Below are 23,368 nucleotides of genomic sequence, written 5' to 3'. Positions count from 1 at the left end.
GAGATAATTGCTAATATACATAACAATTTACTCAATAAGAAGTTTTCTGATGCTCATAATTAATATGGCTGTAACAGTTCCAAATTTAAATGTATTATCGTTTTGTTAAAAGTTGAATATAGTGCATAATATGGAGATCCCGTCATTTCTTTTTTTCACCATGTTTCTTTTTTATTATTTATGTACAACCTTGCTAAATCTTGTTAAGCATTCAAAAGAGAGAATGTTTGCACCTGTTATCTATATTTTTTTGAGTATGTTCCGCTATTCACAATTGTACAACATTTTAACAGTCTATAGCCAAGACTGTTTGGATAATAAAAAGCCAAAAAAAAAATCACTCCTAAGTGCCCACGAACATGCATCTCTACCTTAATAGCTTATAAAATTAAAATTTTTGCCAGCTTTATTTCGCTAAAAGCATTTGCCTCTGGTACTGGGTTCAGTAAATATTATTCACTTGACGAAGTTTATTGTGTGTAATATTGTTTATACTTGAAGACAATCTCGTGTGAATGGCTGATTTAAATAATAACACTACGATACAGACTTTCCGTTTTCGATATTGTGAAATTGTTTCGTTTTTTTGGGAGACAAAACCTTGAAATTTGAACTTGAAAAGATAAATCAGAAATTCATGTTAAGAAATTGTCATAGTATTTCAGAAACAAAAAATAATCTGCTTTATTCATCATATTTTTGCCTTTTATTTGTCTTGACATATGACTGAAAGAAGCTTTGTAGTGGGTCCAACAACTCATGTATGAACAATAAATACATTTTTAATTATTTTACTTGGTACAAATACTGTATTTTTTCATGAAAAACTTAAGAATTTCACAATTTCGAAAACGCAAAGGCTTTATAGCAGAGTTTAATACTTGTATGTACTTTTCATATTATGTTTAATATTTACATGATTGTTTTCCAATAAACCAAACGATGTACTTTCAAATGATCTGTAACACTACAATGTATATCTCATGGTGACAAATGTAAAATATACATATAAGTATGTAATCAATCACGCTGTTCATTATATGACGCTGAATGATTTCTCATACTGTTTCTTTAGTTCATGTGTGTATGAGCTACGGATGGAAATCGTTTATTAATATGCGCTTTAAGACGAGCTTACAGCCCTGGTGGCTACGTACTCTGCTCTCTGCTGTATCTAAACAAAGCAATGTAAGAACCAATTGGAGAGACTCCAAATTGTGTTATATATATATATATATATATATATATATATATATATATATATATATATATATATATATATATATATATTCACACATATGTATATATTGATGGTAAAGAAATTAGTACATACATATACTTCATTTTTTGTAACTGCTTTTAAATACTTGTATGTTCCAGTTCATCTAAAATATACTTATCAACGTGCGAATGTGTGGCATTGCTATATCTTTAATAATTGGACAAAATAACAGTATGGTTAAGAAATACTCCCAAATCAATTGCAAATGTTTAGCTGATGAATACATACTTATTAAAATCTGGGTTTCTAAAACATATCTAAAAAAAACGACACCAAGTCCGCGAACCTGTCTCAGAACAGAAATTCCATATATTCAAAGCGTGTTTTATCTCATGCTATATATGTGACTGCTTATCATATCATAAAATTCATTGTAACGTATAGTACAATTCAAGTGCGTGAGATAGATTATACACACTTTTAATAGTAATCGACATTGTTGAAAAAGACTGTATCAAATATAGCATATTCAACTGATTGTGCAATATGTCTTCACACGTATGTTACCATGTCCTTTTATACAACTAGTTGTCATATTCACAAATAAATTTAAAAGTGTTGCTACAGGCTACGTACTAGATCTTTGCTGAAAGAAATAATATTACAAATAATATACCATGAATTTGATAAAATACGGAATACATGAGAAATTATAGTTACACATTTGCTGCAATATTGATAATATTGTGAAAAGCAATCAACATGTAAATATTTGTGCCGAATAAAATTACAAAGAGATATTCAGACGCGGTAATTGTACCATGAACAGATAAATACAAAGAAAGCTCAGAAAGAACTTCTGTGTCCTAAGAGTATTGACAATTTGAAATTTAAGATTAGTTTTTCAAGCAAAAAGATTGGCAGCTAATATTGTTCGATACAGGTACCAAATTTGATTACAATGTGATGAATATTCCTTGAAAGCGGAAATGTAAATTATTATGCAAATTAGGTGATTATAACAAATGTATATAAAACCAAACTAAATTATATCGTCATATTGTCTTATAGTATATATGTACCAAATTCATTGAAATAAGATTAGTACTTAAGATACTGATGGACAAGCTAAAAACTGACTAAATAGTATGCAAATCAGGTAATTAATATGAACAGATTTATTGTAAAACTAAAAACGTCTGCACAATGTCACATACCATCTATGAACCTAGTATAATTGAAATGTAAGTAGGTTTGCGTATTTTGGCAATCTATGTACTAAGTTCCATTGAAATGAGTAATGTACTTCACATATTCGTATAAAGCCAAAAACTTGCTAATTATGTAAATATGGTGATTAATATGCACTAATAAGGTATGGGAATAATAGAGTATATATGTACCAAGGTTTATAGAAATGATTAGTATTTGAAATATCAGCAAAAAAGCTGCAATTATGCAAAATAAGTAATTAATATACATGTATATTAACCCAAAACCTATCAGGTCTGTGCACTGTATTATGACATATGACATGTACAAAGTGTCATTGAAATGTGATGATTAGTACTCGAGATATAAGTGACAAAGCCGCAGACTAATCATTAGCAAATCCGGTAATTGATGTGCATGGATATTTACCCAAAAGTAATCATATCTGTCCATTAGTCCAGGGCATCTATGTACCAAGTTTCATCTACATTCAATGAGAGGTTCTTTAGATATCAGTGGAACAGTCATGGAACAGCTAAACTTTAAACCTTAGCTAATTATCATGCAAATTAGGTCATTAATATGCGTGAATTTCAACCAAAACCTAATTAAATCTGTGCATTAGCTCAGGCCATCAATTCATAAAGTTTCATCGAAAAACTACATATGGTTCTTTAGATAAAAGTGAAACAGACAGTCAGACAAACAAACACACGCACTTACACGTCTTAGCATTGTTGTGACGACACGCATTGTATTAACTTTTTAATATATAGTTGCGATATCTTTTGATTAAGGTAGAGATGCAGTTTACCTGACAGGTATTTTAATTAGTTAATTTGGAAACCAAGACCTCCCTTGTCCACAAAACTATATATTTTTGGAAAGCTTATTGTATGAATTTTAAAATTGTGTTAGTATTTTTTATGGACACTGTAGTTTGAAATATGCACAAAAAATGTGCTTATTTGGTCAAAAGTGATTTAAAAAAAATTAGCTCCTAAACCATGCTTCTGTTTCTTGTCAAAATTGGTTTATGGGTACATCTGTTTACTATGAAGAAAGTGCCGTCTCAAAAACTGTCTACCAGTTGTCAAATTTGCAGGGCAGCAGCCCAAATTTCACTACTTCAAGTTTATGCATAAATTAACATCCAGGCTAGTTGTCTGTACGATTGTTGTAACACTGTTCAACCAAAAACAATGCCCCAACGGCGTTTTGAAGATAAACACATTGTCAATCATTTGTGAAAATTACAAAACAAAATGCCAAAGCGTCTAGGAGCTATTTTTTCAAAGTTCTGGGATGTACACTAAAAAGAATCTGAGATAATTACTAATTTGCATAACAATTCACTTAGTAAGAAGTTTGCTAAATCTTATAATGAAAATGATTGTAACAGTTCCAAATTTAAATGTACTATCTTTTTGTTAAAAGTTAAATATAGTGAATAATATGGGATCCCGTCATTTCTTTTCTTTTCACCATGTTTCTTTGTTATTATTTATGTACAGCCTTGCTAAATCTTGCTAAGCATTCGAAAGCGAGAATGTTTGAACCTGTTATTTATATTTTAAAATCGTTTTTTGAGTATGTTCCACTATTCACAATTTTACAAAATGTAAACAGTCTATAGCCAAGATTGTTTGGATAATAAAAAGCAAAAACAAAAAATGCACTCCCAAGTGCCCACGAACCTGCATCTCTACCTTAAAACGCGATTCTATACAGAATTGCGATTTAATTTTAATGCGATTTTAAATAAAACTCAATTAAGTTAATTAAGTTTCCATTTTAGCTCAATTAAATAAAAATGCAACAAAGTAGAAATACAATCATACATCCTGTGATTTAACATAGAAATTTTTGCAAAGCCTAGGATTAGTAAAAAGGATCGGTATGGTACATTCAATCACACTTTACTAACCCCACGCTACGCAAACTTGACTTAAATTCGGGTCGTCACTTGGTATGTGTAAACTTAAATGAAAGTCTTCACAACGTTGATAAGACAAACACGCGCACACACAAACGCACACACACATACGTACATACAGATGCATTAACTGTATTAACGACTCCGATTGTGTGTTATTGACGGGAGTAAATAACCAACATTTAAATATTGTGCCATATGACATTGACAGATATGCACATACAAATCACACAGTTGTTGAAAAGAAGTGCCACTTACATTGCCATTGCACAGTCTTCGTGATTAGCATCACTCGGTTCACGTGGATACTGCCTCCAATTGGTAAACACAAGAGGAGTGCCATCTGCATATACATAATGACCTTCAGTTCGGATATCATTAACTCCGGTCCACCAGGCTCCTAGTAACAAAGCACTTTAGTACTAACCTCTTAAATTATAAATATGAGAGTGGGTACAGACAAAATACTAATAAATGAATCACTTTAAGCAATTAAAGCAAGAAAATCATAGATGATATAAGTTCATAGTTGTACTTGTTTTGCAAACGTCCGCCAGCGAGAGGGCGATTTGTTTTTGCTACCAATTAGCTATATTGTTATATTTTCTACTGTCATCATGTCAACTGTTCACCGGAACTATATAAGAGGAATAGCAAATTCGATAATGGGAAAGAAAGAACACTATAGTTCTCTGCATCATGACGTCATATGTTTACATGTTTGCTAAATAGAAATAACAATTATACCAATCCAAAATTCAAATCATATGTTTAACTGGCAGAAGTACAAGTCCATAAACAAATCACGCTGGACAAGAGACACAAACAAAGACAAGTCATTGAAAGAATGACATATAGACATCAAATCAGACAGCCATGAAGTGATGTCAGGTGTTTCAAAAAAAAAATAAGCACATCCTGCTCACTCACCCACCCAACCAACCAACGCGGGAATGTTTGTTAATATATATAGTTCCCTAAAAGTACTACCTCTCGATCTTCTGTAGCAAACTCTCTTGTACGTAGTTTGACAGACAATTGACAACAGACAATTCCTGGATGATGTTTGGTTGTTTTCAGGTTAATTTCACTATCGATTCCATCGCTGGTATCATAATATACACAAAACCTCAAATATTGTGAAAACTGCAAATTACGCTGTGAGTTAGGCAGTCCAAACGTATACATTGTGTAATCAATAATCTGAGAATACAATGTCATTACAGTAACCATGAATCCGGAAAAGAAAAGAAACCATCATAAACAATGCACAATGAACAATGCAACCCAAATCAAATCGTTGAAGATATTTGAATCAAAGGATTCTTTCAATTTATTTGTGTTTAGTCAATATTTTTTCCTCAAGCTTCATAAAAACTTTAAAGGCTTTGTTAAGTCAGATTTGATGTTTTGCCTTTTTGTGTGGGTTTAATCACATCAGGTTGAATGTACATCTCAGAAGTCTGAACATACCACCTCAATATTTTATATTATATTTGGACTCGTTGTAGGGGCCAGAGGTTACATACTTCATGGTTGTAAAATGTTATCATCACTTCTTCACATATGGCAAATGTGATTTTTGCAGCAGTGTTTTAATAGTTTGATTACATCGCTGGCCAGGGTGGTACATAGATATGACAGGTTGACCTGGATTGAGCAAGATTTTTGAAAACTGATATGTACGCTCACTCCTGACTAATAAAGTAAAACGTAATACAAGAATTACAGTCGCACCATTTTCATTACATACCTCGCCGGAATTGTGGGAAAATACTCGTTTATACTGTATTGTCTACCCAAAACGACAGACTTTCTTGAATATAAATTTATTATAGAACAAGTAGGTGGGATTTGACCAAGGATCAATTTTTGCATGGTGAGGTTTTCCATGTCAATTTTGACCGGGTCATCCAACTTGAGCGTTCGGAGTTTCTTTACTTTTCTTTTTAGAACCAGCTGGGTAGTCATAGTGAAATTGGCATACACACAACTAAACGTTACTCTAGAATACTCAGCGAGATATCGACGGTCATTTACGAATAAGGTATGTTCTTAGTTATAAAAAGGTCATATCCTACGTATATTCTACGTTGCTAAGACAAGCAACTCTGTACCATTAAGTATATGAGTGCTGCATAGGAACGCGTAAAAAAAACATGTAAAGTTGGGAAAAAAGCACAAACTCAACTTTGAAGTAATCCTGGGCAACTAAATTTATATATCTTGTACACGTAGAAGTAATCTTGTTACACTGTTTAGTAGAGTCACAACAACTGTCTGAGGTACAGTTTTCTAGGAGTTCCGGTCTTTAATTTCACCGTGATGGTTGCCAGGTGGTAAAAATACCCAGGTGTTCGCTCCGAGGATAGATGGATTTTTACATGCAAAGAACTCACAAACAGAAGAAAAAAACATTTGCACTTGCGCAAAATATTCCCACTCACCGCGAATGTCATATTGCTCAATAAGCTGTACTAGATAGTTATTTTCTTCTATACTTCTGATCTTTGCCAAATGCGCTCCAATGTCATGACAACTAACATTAGCTTGGTTCCATGTAAGAGCTTCATTACGCAGTTCAAATCTTCTGCGAGCTAAATGTTGCCACAATATATAGATATTGGATTTAGTTTCACAACATTTTAAACTTATAAGAAAATTAGATCAATGTATGGTGGAAATATATCCCCAAGGAGCAGCCAGATTAAAGACACATATCATCGTTTAAACAATCATTTAAACAATCGTTTAAACATATGGCAACATAATCTGAGTAACACACACAGATTACCTGGTGCATATACCTCCACCTCGCAGAGTGACAGAAAGTGTGTAGTTTCCTGTAACATAACAGTTACATATCTTCCTCTCGTTCCCATTTCACATGTAAACTCAACACTTTCCTGTGAAGCGCGTTGTGCATCCACAATATCACCACATTGAACAGTGTCATCACGTTGTGCTGTATAGCCAACCAGAACCACGGCGTTTTCCAACCATTCTCCTGAAACGTAATTTTATAGTCAATAATTTCAGACATATATATAATTTATAAAACAAATATATAACAAATATATTGAATATGTCTGTTGCTATTTTGTAATGAATGTTAGAACATTCCACCAGAGCTTGTGCAGTGTATCCACAGGTCTGACAATTATCTTATGCCGTTATTAGCGGAGGACACGGGAGTTTGACATTTGTGGAATTCGACTTGTTCATTTGCCTAGATTCGCAATGATAAACTTTTGAAAAAGACAAATATGGGAACTTACGATAGCAATCGTGGCGATTAGTGATAATGACGTTATGAATGCAGTGAATCTCGAATAGGTCAATCTGCCACCACGGTTCATACTCTTCGGCAGTGTGCGTACACGCATCACTAAGAGTGAGAATGCCGTCAATAGCGTTTACTGCCTCACGTTCTATCTGTGTTGAACTTTGACTAACAAGTTTTTGATACACAACATTTGACACGTCTAAAAGGGAACAAAAAAATGTTAGATGATGTAAACATAGTTTTGTAAATTTAAGTTAATAATGTCGCTATACAAATGGTTGGCACGACAACAGCAGTGACCTTGACTGTTTTATTTTAGCATTGGGAATCAAGGATATGCAATACCGGCATACATTACAAATCTCTAACGTCCTCTAGCGCCCTATGTGACGTAAAGGAGTGTAAGTGTAAATTTAAATTCGCGGGAGAAAATTTCAAATTCACACACCAAAACTTTAAATTTGCGAAACAAACGTTGAATATGCAGGACACAATTTTAATTTTCCTCAAGGCGGTAGCCACAGTTAAAGTATGATTTACATATTTGCACTTTCCGTGTACCGATATTTACTGACAATGCATACTGCAAATAAATATGGTTCCCTAATTTGCAAATACGTAACAGATATTTCAAGTATTTTCCATGTCCTACCTGTATTGCAGTCACATGTGTAGCTGTCAAAACCGTCTATACACATTCCTCCGTAACAGTCAGTAACATGAACACAGTCGTCTGGATCTGTGGATGATTAATTAAGTTGTATATTTGCATATTTACAATCAACAACTCAGTTAAAGCGAAGGGGTCACCGGAAATCCGACGATAAATACGCGCGCTGAAAACGCAAAGGTTCACGGGTGGACGATTGATTTTAAACAATGACACACTATGGCCGTCTGCCGCATGCAGGTTCGATATATTTAAATTATTATTCTCTAATACAATCAATATTTGAATTGAAAGAAAATATTGGTCATGATAATAAATAAGTATTTACGCACTTATTTCACAGTGGTCGCCGTAGGTTCCTGTCACACAGTCACATGTATACCCATTCAGAGTATCATTGCATGTTCCGCCGTTTTCACATGGTTGTGAAGAGCATTCATCAACATCTTTGTAGAATGATAATAACGCACTTTATGTAAGTGAAATTTATAAACGATTTCAAGTCTATTATGTTGATGATAAGTATAGATTTTTGAGTGGAAATATTGTATGCAGCTGTAAAAACGTTGTATCTGTGGGGGTAGATTTGTATGCATTACAAAATCCTCCGATTCTGAAAGGCATGCAAATGATGTCATTGTAATCATATTGAGCTCTGTTCTTAAGGTATACAAATATGCAAATATGCGCACCACTTACCCGTTTCACAGTTAATCCCTTGAAAACCAGGCACACAATCGCAGGTATAGGATTCAATAGCGTTTTCACACGCGACACCGTTTTGACAAAGGTTGGGTTCACAATAGTTCTGATCTGTAAGTAACACGTAGTTGTATACTCGATGACCCGTATAGACTACAACTAATGACTAATGTAGATGTATTGTTGGAGAAATAATGTCTGTTGTTGTATTTATAATAAGTGTTTATCAGATATTATACTACACGTTAAATTGGAATGTGTGTATAAATTCCATGTATTCACCTTACGACAGAGTACACTATGCGCATATTGTTAGCGCAGTATCTGGTAGCACTGAGTTCCCGCAAAACATATTTTTCAAATTGTGTTTTTATTCGGCTTTATGTATCCATGAAGTTGTTTTGGTATAACTGTATGAAAAGCAAACTCTGCTATCAGCTTAACATTTCTTCCTGAAAGGCAAATAATCTCTGCTAATCGCCGTATTTTAATCTGGCTATTAAGTAATGTGATAGTTTGAAATGCGTCAAAAACCACAATACTATTGCTCGGGGTATGATCGTTCTTACACTTACAGGTCTCGCAGTATTCTCCTGTGTAACCATTAGTACACATACACGTGACAGTATCGCCAGTAGAGCAAGTACCTCCATTGCGACACGCTGTTGCGTTGCACTCCATGGGTTTCTTTGTTGTCGCCAATTTCGCTGTGAATAAATAACATATTTATGTTTAGACAATCTAACATTATATTTAATGCATTATAACATGTACCATTCGCTGGATGAAATATATAGAGAATATCTCGTAATTTAAGAGCGCGTATTCGGGTATTCGTGGAGCGTCTGTCTCATTTGTCTGAACGATTGCCGTTCCTGAAACAAGATTTATTCATCCTCGAGCAATAAAATAATATGTTTTTTTTGTAACCTTCGGCATCAACGATACATTGGAAACTCAATTATTAAAGCAGTGAATTTAAAACATGGTTTTGCTCAAGGCGCGAGAAATGCCAACTAGACTTGTACTGATTTTTTGAGGGAGTTTGGGAGAATCAGAAATGGTGCCTCGCGTTTATGTGGATTTAAAACACATTTGGTGAGTTATTATTAATATAGAAATTAGAAATATACAAAGTAATGCCATAAAAAATACTGGTAAATTTTTCATACATTCCGCTGTTTATACCAAAAAAAACTGAAGCGGGACATTCGGCGTGAGTGTCAAGTGAAACGTGATTCTCAACTATAACACTTGCACACACTAATAGCCTCTAATATTAGTGTTTGCCCTAAATATACTCCGTCCCTGAGGAATAAAAAACACGTCCATATGCTAGTATATAACACAATTAATTTAATATGACAGTGCCATGACACTAAATAAATACACATTACTTACACATCTTGTCATCGTGCTTGCCTCCGGTAGACAGAGATACGGTAGTTGTAACTGTAGCCAGCAAAGCAGTAGCTGCAGCCACGGATAACAATACAAATGCAACTCTGCGAAGTTTCTTTCCATTGGTGACCTTCTAACGGATATACAGTCGACAGCTATATTAGCATATTGCTTACCAGTAAATAAAGACATATTTTGTACATGTGCGAGTAAAAGAAAACATCTAATGAGTTAACGAATTTACATATTTGTTGTAGTTCCTACCTTGCTCCCCTCAGATTTGGCGACAGAATTTTCCATTTGATGCTGTCTTATACCTCAGCTAACAGACACAGTGACGAACGTGAAACATCTATAATCCAAGTGCCACATACAAATTCCCCTTGAAAAGTTTGAATTGTTGTTTGTATCGTGATGACAACTTGCTCGGAACGCTTCTAGCGCGCTACCAAAGAAAGGGGATCGTGAAAGATCATAGTTTATATAACCAATAGGGTATATTACTAAACAAAACACGATTCGCATACTTTAGGCGCCAATTATCACAGGCTGAGAAATCACTTTCATATGACGTCAAGCGTTTGTCACCGCCTATAGGCGAGCACACTACCACTCCAGGTGCCTGCCCTAAACAGGAAGAATATGTGAAATACTGTAATAGTTGGTTACATACAATGCTATTTGAGCGGTCGTTTACAAAGTGAAGAAGTTCTTCGCGTAATTATCGTATAAAGGTAAACAGAAAGACATCTTGGAAACCATGCCAGTCTTTATTATATTTTAATTTTCAGTCAAAATAGCAACAATCAATAAAACAAAAATAATAACGGGATTCTTATGATTCTGGAGTGTATTCGCCATGAATATACGGAATTATAATGCAAATATATAATTAATATTAACAAACCAACATTAATATTACTTGTCCTGCATTGTAAATATTTAGAAACTATAACTCTTTATTTTTGAATAATAATGAAATTTCTTGTGTCATGTGAGAACCAAGTTTAAACATTGATGTTATGTTACGTAATGCGCATAAAAAATACATAAACATGATTAATTGTTTTAATTCTTCTCATAGCTCCTGAGATACTACTAATTATCCTGAAAGTCCTGCCTCTTATAACAAATGTCCACTGGGGAACTCAAAATAATATTTCCCTGCAAATTAGACTCTTATTGATCAGGGCATTCTTAAGGGCGTTTGTTCGCTTTTTGGGTTCGAGTTTTGTCCTGGGCGTCACTTGCACTAACTAACACCGGCTACTCCTTCGATAACTTCCAATCACCCCAAAAATTATAAATTAAAGCTTGGCTTACAGTTTTGTAAAATCACCATCTTTACAATTGTTACATTCGTTGGGATATAATTTAACTGACCTTGTCACCCTTAATTTAATTTCGTCCTTTGCATAATAATAAACGTTGTGAAAATAAAAGTATATTTATTCCATATGAATCAGTGGTTGATGTTAGTTATGAGGATAATTATGTGAGTGGTTATGTGTATTTTTTGATAGGGGTTGTACTTGTTTGTAATTTAGTACGCCTTAAGAGGCTCTGTTTTATTCGTTTGTTTGTTTGTTTGTCATGCATACATTACTGGAAATAGAATTGGCGGTAAGCATCCCAATACAATTTTGTAAGCCGATACCAGGATATTGTATATTACATGAAACACGCACTCTGAAGATGGTGTTGCTATTTCTTTTTATATTTTTTCAAATTACCACGTGAACAAATCTGTCATTCGGTCATGTGTTCACATAATTTGTGTCGGTTTGTTCACTTGGGGTTGATTTTGAATGACTTGCAAATTGGGATAGTACAGTGGAAATACATTATTAGCAGTGTTCATAATTTTGGCATATCTACTTACTAAACATTTTATTACAATTAAAGATAACTATAACTGGCACCTCGACTATCATGTATTGAAATATGAAATAAGGGTAGTTTGTTCTTAAGCTTCATAATTGAAAAGAGAATGCAATTAAAAATGTAATAATACATTGATAAACAGTGTATTTGCTGGCCATTGGATACATACATGCATATGTATACAAATATGAAACTTAAAAAGCATTATAGAATAATCGTACATACCAATGCTAGTCATGAACATTGATTTGTAATTAGCATTTAATAGCTGAACTTGTTATAGACGAGCAATGACAAGCACATTAACAGTAGGAAAATGGGTTACAGTATTGTATAAAAAATTGATAATAATTATATTATGTATAATTTTCGGTTTAATGTAACAACGATACATATGATTAGTGGCAATGTAACAATGGAATGCTGAGTGAATTATTCTTCATCTAGTAAAGGTAACTCGAATCCATATAACAAATAAAATTGTGTGGTAACATCTGTCACATTATAATCTAGTATCGGTAATTAGTCACCTGCAGTGTATACCACTTCAGATGCTATTGTTTTAAACAAAGAGTTAGTTAGGGCTTAGGTTGAGGACAGGTCGCCCAGCTGTACTATTAGTATGCAATTTTCTTTGTTTCTGTTTCCTCGTGGTGTGCACTGAAAGCAAATTCAAGTTGGTCTCACCCAGAACACAGTCCTGGAAGGTTGTTCTTAGGCAACCACTTGCTGGGGTCTTGTGACGAGCCAAGTTCTGCTTTTTGTATGGGGCGCTAGGGAAGTGGCTATATCTCTAGTATAAGCCTGGGCCAGCTTTGGATCCTATGTGTTCAGATTTTCTGGCAGGAACTGTACAAAAAGGACAGTAGCTTTAACTAGCTATTGTGGGTATTTAGGGCCAGCACGTCAGAGGTGTCTTGTCGTGTACGTACAACTCAATTGCTGTGCACCTGGGCTTCGTCACAAAAGGACTGAATGCAAACTCATTGTAAGTAGAATTTCGTTGTAGAGTTTAATTATATATTTCCGTAAAATGTTGATACTCCATTGTTTCAAAGAATGACGTGAAATCTGTTAGTTTTATGCCTTAGTATTAAGTTATTATATTTATTATGATTTTATTATGGTGCTGTTATTTTTCATAGTGCCATCTTGACTTTATCCAGCAGTTAGTGTTACATCACCGGAGGATACGTGTTGTCTCACTTGGAACTGCGTGCCACGTTACCGGAAGATACGTGTTGTCTCACTTGGAACTGCGTGCCACGTTACCGGAGGATACGTGTTGTCTCACTTGGAACTGCGTGCCACATTACCGGAGGATACGTGTTGTCTCACTCGGAATTGCGTTCTACATTACCGGAAGATCAGTGTTGTATCGCTTGTAATAACCTACTATATAACTGGGAATTACGTTACGTTATTGGAAGTTTTGTAATGTATTTTTCAAAGCTACACGTTACATTATATGAATTTTGTGTACTGTACATGAATATGTAATTTAAGGCAATCATATTGTACATTCCAGTAATTGTTTATTCAAAGGCTAAGTAAAATCTGAAATCATTCTTTCTGTAATTTTCTCATACATTGTGCGCTAGCAGTTAAATGCTTCATTAATGGACAGAAAATCCTAGATTTGTAAACAGATTGTATTTAATCCCTTTTCCCCCTTTGATCAATTAAAGTTATTCGTTCAATGTTATTTAACTCGTACGCGGTCTTGCGTTTTGATGGATGGATCGAACACTAGGCAACATAGTCAAAATTGTTGGCATCTCGTATGCATGACAACATCCTCCAAATAATATTTCAGCTCATCACTTATTACTGTCATCGATGGCCTCAATCTATTGGAACAAACAAATACATGAAATATTAGTTATTAGTTCCCCGTTTGCTGAGTTGCAACTATTGTTTACTCACTCGAAATTTGTGCGTAGCGTAATTACGAGAATTGCTACGTCCACCTGAAATTAGAAGGGTAGATAAGATTGCAATTTGATAAAGGTGATAAAAGCTCACGGTTTTCACTATTGAACTGTCATGTGAAATGAAATTGTGAAGACTCGCATTGATCTATCATATTACGGTAATACATTAGCTACAATATCAATACAATAACAGAATATTACCACTAAAAAATGCAATATGGCTGCGAACATGGAATTTCAATAAAATGCTGTTGTTTTATACAGCACTTTAATTTATGTGCACAAAAAGGTATTTGTTCAATGAAAACGTACTGCAGTAGTAGTATATCCTCTGGTTACCATTGTACAGTTAAACGCTTTGTTCATTTACGACATCTCCACACTGGACAGCGTTCTCATATTGTGCTTTATAGTCAACCAGAACTACAGCATTTATAAATCTGTCAGGTGCAATATAAAATGGAACGAGACGTGCGCTGTATGTAGTGATATTTATTATGCAAATTACCTAATTTAAGTTTGAAAAATAATTTGTTACAACTAATTTTGAGTAAGCCAGAGACTCGGTGTGTTCCTATATTTTTCTCATTTTGGTTGTACTCTTGAGTCTTTCATTATTCATTGCACGTAAAGAGGTCCTTAAAACCCCACCCAAGCCGAACTCTAAACCTAATTACAGCCTCCCAAATGTAATACAATATGCAATTCCAAATAACTAAACGTGTCCTGAAGAAGGGATTATAAAATAATTATGAGAAGGGCCACTAGACTGTGAGAGTGGGATTAGGTATATTGGTAAGGGGTAAATAAAATCTTACAAATTGAACACGTAGGAATGAAATATAACTCCTTACAATAAACAAACTTTACTAATATGTGTCGGCAAAAATAGAAAATAAAGACCTACCACAGTAATCTTGTCTATTAAAGGTAACAATTTGATGTTAATTCTTGTAGTTTTTATTTTTATCATTTTCAATTAAATTTCGGCTTATAACTATTGGAATATGAACACTTCAATTACAATGTGGGTAACGTTGATATTTATGTATATGTATATGGTACCTGTATTATTGAATATTTTCATCTAACTTATAGAAGATGCTGCCTTAAGAGGGCGATGTTCCTACTGCTGCGTCCAATAAAATGGACGAGCATGTGCATACGACAATGGAATGTGTATATAAATTTGTGGAGACCACTGATTGGATGATATATGTGCACGTGCTTTTGGTACGCGGCCTAATAAAACGGACATGCTATTTGAATGTCACTGATTGGATGGTACTTACAAGCAGATGTTTATGGCATGCGATCTGTTTTAAGTGCAGCGATGTATGCTAATTAATGCATTGGAACCTGGCGTACATATTGCGATGCATGTTGCACACATGACTGATTTTTTTTACATTAGTGTTTCATGTTTCGGAATGGTAATTTATTGTAACAATATATATTATTTTCATAATTTAACTTACCATTATTTTATTTGTTTTGTTTGGTAGATTTTTGGCATTTTGCATATCTTTTTGTTTATATAATTTATTTTAATGTGTCCCTTTTGTCTGTGACTGGTCTATACAACAATCTCTCTGAAACACTCATTTGTATCACAACACTGTGAAAGTACGTTTTGGCGTATTTATATTTTAGAAACTCTTCACAGTCGTCATTGTGCTTAAACATGAGTACCTCTATTTGCTGTAAAAGGTTCGGCGATTAATATAGTTAGATTACACGCGGAAGACACCACTTGACATGAACTATTGTGGCAAATAACCCAAAACTCACTTTCCCACCAGTTTCAGTAGTAAGAAGTTTTAGTAAGTGGAAGACAAACGGGTCAGAAAGTTACCACCAGTGGTCAGAGTGTTAAACAATATATCATCAATTAAATTAAGATTTGCTCCACTCTCTCCATGATGCTGCCGTGAACGGCTAAGGATGTCTTAGAAAAGAAAAGCATTATCCCCAAACTGGTAGTAGCAGTAACGATTACTGTGTTTTCGAGCTAGTTTAGTCGTAATAGTTTTAGACGGAAACAACAGCGATAATGAGGCGATAAGAATATAAATGCTCAAACAAGATAGAAGCCTGCAATCATCGATGCGATTTGAGTTTGAATTAAAAGTGTGGCAACTTCAATATAGAAAATGTTCTTCGAGTTATTATAAACTATTATAAAAGCGACAAAGGACCTGGAAAAAATGGAACAGAACTGCTGAAGCTATATTCCTCCTTGCAGCGTTTGTTTTGGGGGTGCTTCTGGTCACCAGAATGTGATAAATTTCTTAAGCATCTGAACTTTCTGTAAATGCACAGCTTTTCACGCTTTTCACGATTTTGCCTTTGTTGCTCGGAACCCACATGTTGGGCTCGCTATGTTGCCAAAACCAGAACAGAGTCTATGTTGGCACGGCAATTGGAGTCTACAGTAGTGTCCCATCCCACCCCTGCCGCATAGTTAATCTAAAAAAGATAAAATCTCTTGTGTGTGTCTGTCATTTGTCTGTTTATATGAGGTATCTTAGCAAATTGTAATGTGAGTGAATTGTTTGTTTATACACAATTACGCAAATGACATATGTAAATGACAACTTACAGAATGACAACTTAAAATTCCATGCTTGATAATTATATCTTGAACATGAGAACACAAAAGAAGTATATTACCATGTTCACAATTAAGCCCATCAAAACCATCTGGTCAACTGCATGTGTACGCATGTAATTAGTCTTCACAGATGCCAGCGTGTAGACATGGGTCAGATTCAAATTCATTTACCTCTGAAAATTCGAAATGTGATTGTATTATTACACATCTAGCATCGAAAACTAGATTTCCGTAAAACGATGTATCAGCACTCATTTGAACTTTCGAATTATTTGTCCTGACACGGAGTAAACTACCGATTGCACAATCCCGCCTAACCGCTAATACATAAACAAAAAATGTCAGAATTACTGGTACAGGCGTCGTCATTATAGAAAACACATGCTGTAACACGGGTTGCTGGCTGAGCTGTTTCATCTGTAACAACGCATGAAAACAGAGATAGCAGATTATAAGTGATAAGATGAGCCTCCCTGCCTTCATGGGAATAAATGCGCGATATACTGATATTGGTATAGTGACACTTGTGTGTAATTGACATACAGAAATTAGGGAAATTATCTTATTCCAGGTGTACTTGTCACTGCAAAATAACATTCCCATAGTGCACAACCGCCATACCGGAATTTGCTACAGGCGACTTCGGGCGTCATAATTAGCCAACTACATCTAATCAATTTCAATAATTCAAAAAGAACTATTCTCGAATTACATGATAGAATACAAATTATTGAAGGAACATGGTAATTGTATTTTGACACTGTGATCCACTCTATAGAAGAGTGTAAACGAATGACGTGATAATGTTTAGTATACTATAAAAGGAAAAAGTTTCTATCTAAATTATTGTTACACTTTAATTATTGTTACACATTTTTAGCGAATTATTTGAATTAATCTTGTTTAGTGTATTTGATTTCCAACCTAGTGTCCTATTTTATTTTTTGTTTAAACAATAGGATTAATTCGATCTTTTGTGTGACAGTTTATTTAAATAATTTCGGCATAATATAACACTATTAATAATTAATTGGTTCTAATTAACAATTAAACGGAACGATTGTTGAAATACTTGGCTTCGATAATATCAACTCGAAACATGTGACGCGTCTCATCAATGTATAAGCAGACACGTCCCCCATACACTATAACGCACTGCCCAAAAATACAACAATATACTAGTAAACAATGCAATTGGCGTTTTGTTAATGCTCACTTACAGTGAGTATATGGACACGCGCAGTTCGGATCTGTGACGTCACAAATAACATTCAAAATAATTTTCTGTTACAAATATAGCCCAGTAGTTCATGGTCAGATCAACCTACCATGTTACATTTGCTCTTGGGTGTCCAATATACAAATACTTACAACGAATCGTAATTGAATAATATAATTTTTTTACAAATATAGCCAAAGTATTTCGACAAAGTAAAAAAACACCTTCCCGGTTACATGATAACTCCAGCTTGGAGTAGCGCATAGTTGGAACAAATTGAGAAGAAGATATAATTTCTACTCATATTCAATTCTCGGTATTATTTTCACTTCTCCTTTCATGTTATTTTGATCTGACCAGTTCTCATCACATAACGATCGCGCTTAACAGGAACTAAGATAGCAAGGATGCCAAAACTAATATTGTCTTCATGGTTCCCGCCAATTTATTACATGTCCCAAATAATTATGTATAACAAATGGAAAGCATTGTTTTTCGTTTTATTTGGGCTAATAAAAACGATTGGTGGAATAAAACTAGTAACATGCATTTACAGTTGACAAATGATATTATCATTACTGGATCCTCTAATCTTCAGAATATTTTGAATTACATTATTATCATTGCAAAATAATTCATATATGGATGTAGACAAGACAGAAAAGTAGCCCCTGTCAGGATGCTGTCTTGGTATACGAAACAACATTGCGGTGACAGTGAAGTGCAATGGTCGTATTAAGTTAATGTAGTTTCTGTCACCGCATGATCATTGATTATGTTTGTGTAGTTTTGAGTTGTCCACGAATGTCAATGAATACCGATTACAGTTAGTTTACCATAGAAATTTTGAAGTCAATTTAAACTGTAGAATTTTCACAATCCGCGAAAAATCTCATTTCTACGTGCGGGAAAGTTGAGGTTGAGAGAATTTGAAATGATTTTTCAGGTTAATGCGGCTATATATCGCACGTTTTTTGCTGAAACCGTGAAATATATTGAAATTAGTATAATTCCTAAATATAATTTTTAAAATAATTGGACAAAACATTATGATTACATTAATGCGGTGTCATAATGGAACAGCTTTACACCAAAATTGTTAGCAAAGTTGGAAGCTATGTTGTAGCACGAATTCTATGCAATAAGCCTTTCCTTTGTTATGGGATTATCACTATCGCCTTTTGATATAATGTGCTCCATGCATTTGCCTCAAGCAATAGCTTTAGTAGACATTGTGGTTTAGTAATACCTCATTCTCTGACCGCTATTGACTCTCATGGATGGAATAATGCGTCAGATAAGTAGTGTTTTCAGTATTTCACCAAACAAACACTGTCATGTTTGCTGTTAAGACTACATTTATATTGTAATACGAATCATATTATAATGGTATTTCTCACTTTCTCGATACAACAACATGCACAATTATTCAATCATAATAAATACTCAATCGGCCTTATTAATTCAATACGTAACGTAGAAAAACGACATATTAATAGTTATGTGTACATATTTCTCAGAGCAGAGGTGTGTAAAATAAATAAATATATTTAGTGGAAAGACGAAACTATTCAATACCCATATGTAATTACTTTACCCGTTGAATAGCGGATTTTCATCGAGGGTAATGGACGTGCGTAAACCCCACTCTCAATCTGACCACTGCTATTGTAGCAGTAACTGTCGCAATAAATATTTGCCTTTGTTTCTACGCTGCACCTGGCACACAACGCAAATATACATTTTTTTTTAAATATTCACTAAAAGTAGTACATCGATATAATGCTGTGGCGTCTATGACTTGTGGCGCAATTATATTTGATCATAGACCCTCAACAAAGGGATAGGAAGCAAGGCTATTTTCTTTGTACGATGTTGCTTTGCATAATTAAAAACATATTAGTGCGAGTTTACATAACGGTGTACAACGCAAATAAACTAACTAATAAACTCATCGTCTGGTCACGAAAAATCTCGCAAAATCCCGAATGCGATTATGGTAATTAGGTCAATTCTCACGATTTACGGGGTTTCGCGAGAACGAGATCATGCTAAATAGCTACATGCGTCATTTTCAAAATACTGCATTTGCTCTATTAGTAGCACATGCGCTTATATAGTGACTGGTTAGTCTATGGCCAAAATAAGTCTTATTTTCCTGATCTGTGTATATAATTTTTTTTAAATGTTTTGTGCTCTTCTATTGTATCTACCGGTACACTGCATATAGATACCTGGTCTGTACATGTTGTTTTATGAATAAATGTTTGTGTTGCTAACAACTTGTGTTTTAAATTCTAAGTGAAGAAATGAACACACATAAGTTTAACAATTAGATAAAATTGGCTAATTTTCTTGCCAACAAAAGTATTTTACAATGCTCATTACTTTTATAATGGAAACCAGCATACAAGATGTCCATAAAGGTGCTTGTAAGTCTAGATATGCTCATTAGACCTTTTGGAGTCGCCTCTCTATTTGACTCTGCACGAACGTGGGCAATCATTATACATTTGGCATACGATCAATGTTCATGATTCCAAATCTGCAACAACAATTTTTGGTCCCCTAAAAGCCAAACACACTGGATCTTGTCATAGGTTCTAACTGTACACTGACGATTGGTTTGACGGTTTCAGACAGGTTGTTACATTGAAATGTAGATGAAAATAAGTGATTTTGTCCATGAAAAATATAAGAGCAAAAGTCACCGCCTCCCATTGAAATAAAAAACCTGACGGCAAGTACAAATGACCGAGCAAAAATTTGTTGTAATAAATAAATGTACAAATATCAGCACCATTTCAGAAAATCACTTGTAAATAAATACCACCCTAATTCACATGTACAGACAAAGTTCATGTACATCCAATAATTGTTTACATGACTCCATCTCAAAAGCACAAAACTAATGCTTATTTTGCATACCGCCGCTGTTTTGGGAGTGGGATGCAGTCTATGTCAGCATTGCCCACTGATCCTTGGACATTACTGCAATGAACGCGTAGTTGGTTTGAACTTTTCATTCTCAACACATTGGCAGTCTGCCCAAACTGAAGTACAGATGGAGCCTCATTTCCCCCCTTTCATTTGACGCTGGTTGCCGAAGTAGGATTCCAGTGGTTCCTGGTTAAAACGCTCAGACAACACAAACTTCACACTAGGTTGTGACAATAGATGCTTCGTAACATCAAGAAATGAATTCACTGTAATTCAGGCAAGAAATTCAGACTGAACCTTTTGAGTGACATAATTTTACCCGCCTCTATTTTGGTGTATCAACTTAATATTTGATAATTTTGAACCAAATGGACATAATTTCCTGTTACTTGATCACAATTTGAAAAATTGGATGTGGATTTTATTTGTGACATTTTTTTTGTAATTTTGAAAAATAATTTGACCATGGATGGACAACGCAACGTCTCAAATCATGTCAAATAGTAAATAAACATGGCGATGGCGGAAGTCAGCACACGGTCGCTAATTTATGTCATTATTATGAAAGGTTACACATTATTTACCAAAATACCACCTATTAATGCGACCGCAAACACCTAATAAATATTTTTGATCAATTTTATAGGCGTCACGTCGGTGATTGTGGAACAAATGGGTGGACAAACATATATGTCGCATCGACGGTCAAAATGGCGATCGAAATAAAACACCACCGTATACATTGAGACACCAGGGAGAATGACGGTAGTTTTTTTTTTCAGAAAATTGCCAGACATTTGTAATAATGCCGCATGTCAACGCGAGCACGGGGACATACAGAAATCATTTATTTTAGTTTTATTGATGTCGAACTCATGAATGGGAGAAAAATGGGTGGACAACGCAATGCCTTCAATCGAATATCAAACAGGGTCAAACAGTGAACATGCCTCGGGTGACATAACATTGATTTTGTCATCGTCACAAAATATTGATTCAAACCCGTAACAAGCATATTACTAGATGTACAAACACTACCAAATACGTACCTTATATGAATAAATACCCAAAGGAAAAATGCGTTGTTGACAAAGACTTCGGAGCTTGCGTAAATGCGTTCGACAGGGTGTAGTGCTGAGACTAGACTGATAAGGAGACACGACGTACACGCAGCTGATGACGTCATCCGGATGTCGAGCACACGACAAGATAATTAGTATGCAAAACAACAGCGTACACTTGATTAATAAACATCTTTTGTTGTCTCGTGTTGTTTCCTATCCCTTTGTTGAGGGTCTATGATTTGATTCTAATTTATTACCTCGTTTGAACTACCAGTTGCAATCCTGTCCATCTTTTATTACATAGTGAATTTGTAAACACGACCGTCGAGATTCTTATGCATGTATTTTTTAAAGTAGGTTTTTAAATTTGGTTGTTACGTACGTTGTATTATTGTAAGTGTGTGGGACAACAGTCTTGTGTTTCATAACGCTTATAATATCGATTCATTCATAGTATACGGATTAGTCATATATTGTGAGAGGCATGTCGAAATCACATACACGGCGAGGGGGTGGAGGTGGGGTAATACTTAAATAAATCTCTATTAATGTTATAAATCCCGACGTTGCCTATCGGAGGTTTTTTATGATGCATACATGTAATCATTGTTTGTCATTTTGTATTTGATGGAAAACAAGATCTTCCAGTACGACATGCTTTTATGTACACTTTTTCGTGTGTATTATACTGAAGGCGAACATACAATCGTTCAAAGTGCCGCATAGTGTAGCAATGATGTCACCGCATTTAGTTTTTGTATGTCACCATATTCATTCGAATCAAGTAATATATTGCTCTGTCCACACCGCTTAAATCTATTTGTATAAAAAACAATATATATATTTAAACATTTTGTCGCATATACACAAATACATGATATTAAAACACGTGTTTTTGCACCAAATATCCAACTAGTACTGTTAGTTTTAGAATGTTATATCAGCGTTTATTATTAGTTATCAGCGTTAATTTAGAGTTCGTACGATTTAAACCATTTTAGATGCAAAAGAATTGTCATAGTTACACAAGAATATTACAGAAAAAAGATTATTTGCTATATTTTCTGCATTTTTGCCTTTTATTTGTCTTGACATATGACTGAAAGAAGCTGAATGAAATTACAAACTATGTAGTGGGTTCAACAACTAATGTATGAACAATAACTTGAATAAAATATGATTTTACTTGGTGAAATAACTGTATTTTTTAATGAAAAACTTTCACAATGTCGAAAACGGAAAGGCTTTATAGCAGTGTTTAATACTTGTATGTAATTTTTATAT

The 23,368-nt window shown here is 34.4% G+C and overlaps 1 protein-coding gene and 1 long non-coding RNA gene across 2 annotated transcripts; both read right to left on the bottom strand.

Moving 5' to 3' along the window:
• Window positions 1–1,339: 1,339 nt before the first annotated feature.
• On the bottom strand, window positions 1,340–10,729 carry LOC144346469 (uncharacterized). The gene is made up of 11 exons (XM_078007228.2): window positions 10,694–10,729; window positions 10,430–10,559; window positions 9,604–9,735; window positions 9,026–9,139; window positions 8,659–8,772; window positions 8,309–8,395; window positions 7,649–7,855; window positions 7,165–7,377; window positions 6,818–6,967; window positions 4,629–4,770; window positions 1,340–1,868 (listed from the first exon to the last, which is right to left on the bottom strand). Exons 1-11 carry the CDS (start codon window positions 10,727–10,729, stop codon window positions 1,844–1,846), a joined length of 1,350 nt encoding a protein of 449 aa, XP_077863354.2. The 3' UTR covers window positions 1,340–1,843.
• A 3,162-nt stretch (window positions 10,730–13,891) lies between these two features.
• Window positions 13,892–22,158, bottom strand: LOC144346468 (uncharacterized). The gene is made up of 2 exons (XR_013419530.2): window positions 22,070–22,158; window positions 13,892–14,163 (listed from the first exon to the last, which is right to left on the bottom strand). It is a non-coding gene; the product is annotated as an uncharacterized LOC144346468 (long non-coding RNA).
• Between the last annotated feature and the right edge of the window lie 1,210 nt (window positions 22,159–23,368).

Source organism: Saccoglossus kowalevskii, chromosome 9 (genome assembly GCF_978046115.1).
Source record: "Saccoglossus kowalevskii chromosome 9, keSacKowa6.1, whole genome shotgun sequence".
In the NCBI taxonomy this organism is placed as follows: domain Eukaryota; kingdom Metazoa; phylum Hemichordata; class Enteropneusta; family Harrimaniidae; genus Saccoglossus; species Saccoglossus kowalevskii.
This window is presented reverse-complemented; position numbering and strand designations above follow the sequence as displayed.

What these genes read in the sequence shown, in the direction of transcription:
- LOC144346469 (XM_078007228.2), bottom strand. Translation starts at nt 10,729, where the DNA reads ATGGAAAATTCTGTCGCCAAATCTGAGGGGAGCAAG. An exon ending in CCAAATCTGAGGGGAGCAAG is followed by an intron (nt 10,560 to 10,693) that starts GTAGGAACTACA and finishes ATCCGTTAGAAG; the next exon opens with GTCACCAATGGAAAGAAACT. An exon ending in TAATCGCCACGATTGCTATC is followed by an intron (nt 7,378 to 7,648) that starts GTAAGTTCCCAT and finishes ATTACGTTTCAG; the next exon opens with GAGAATGGTTGGAAAACGCC.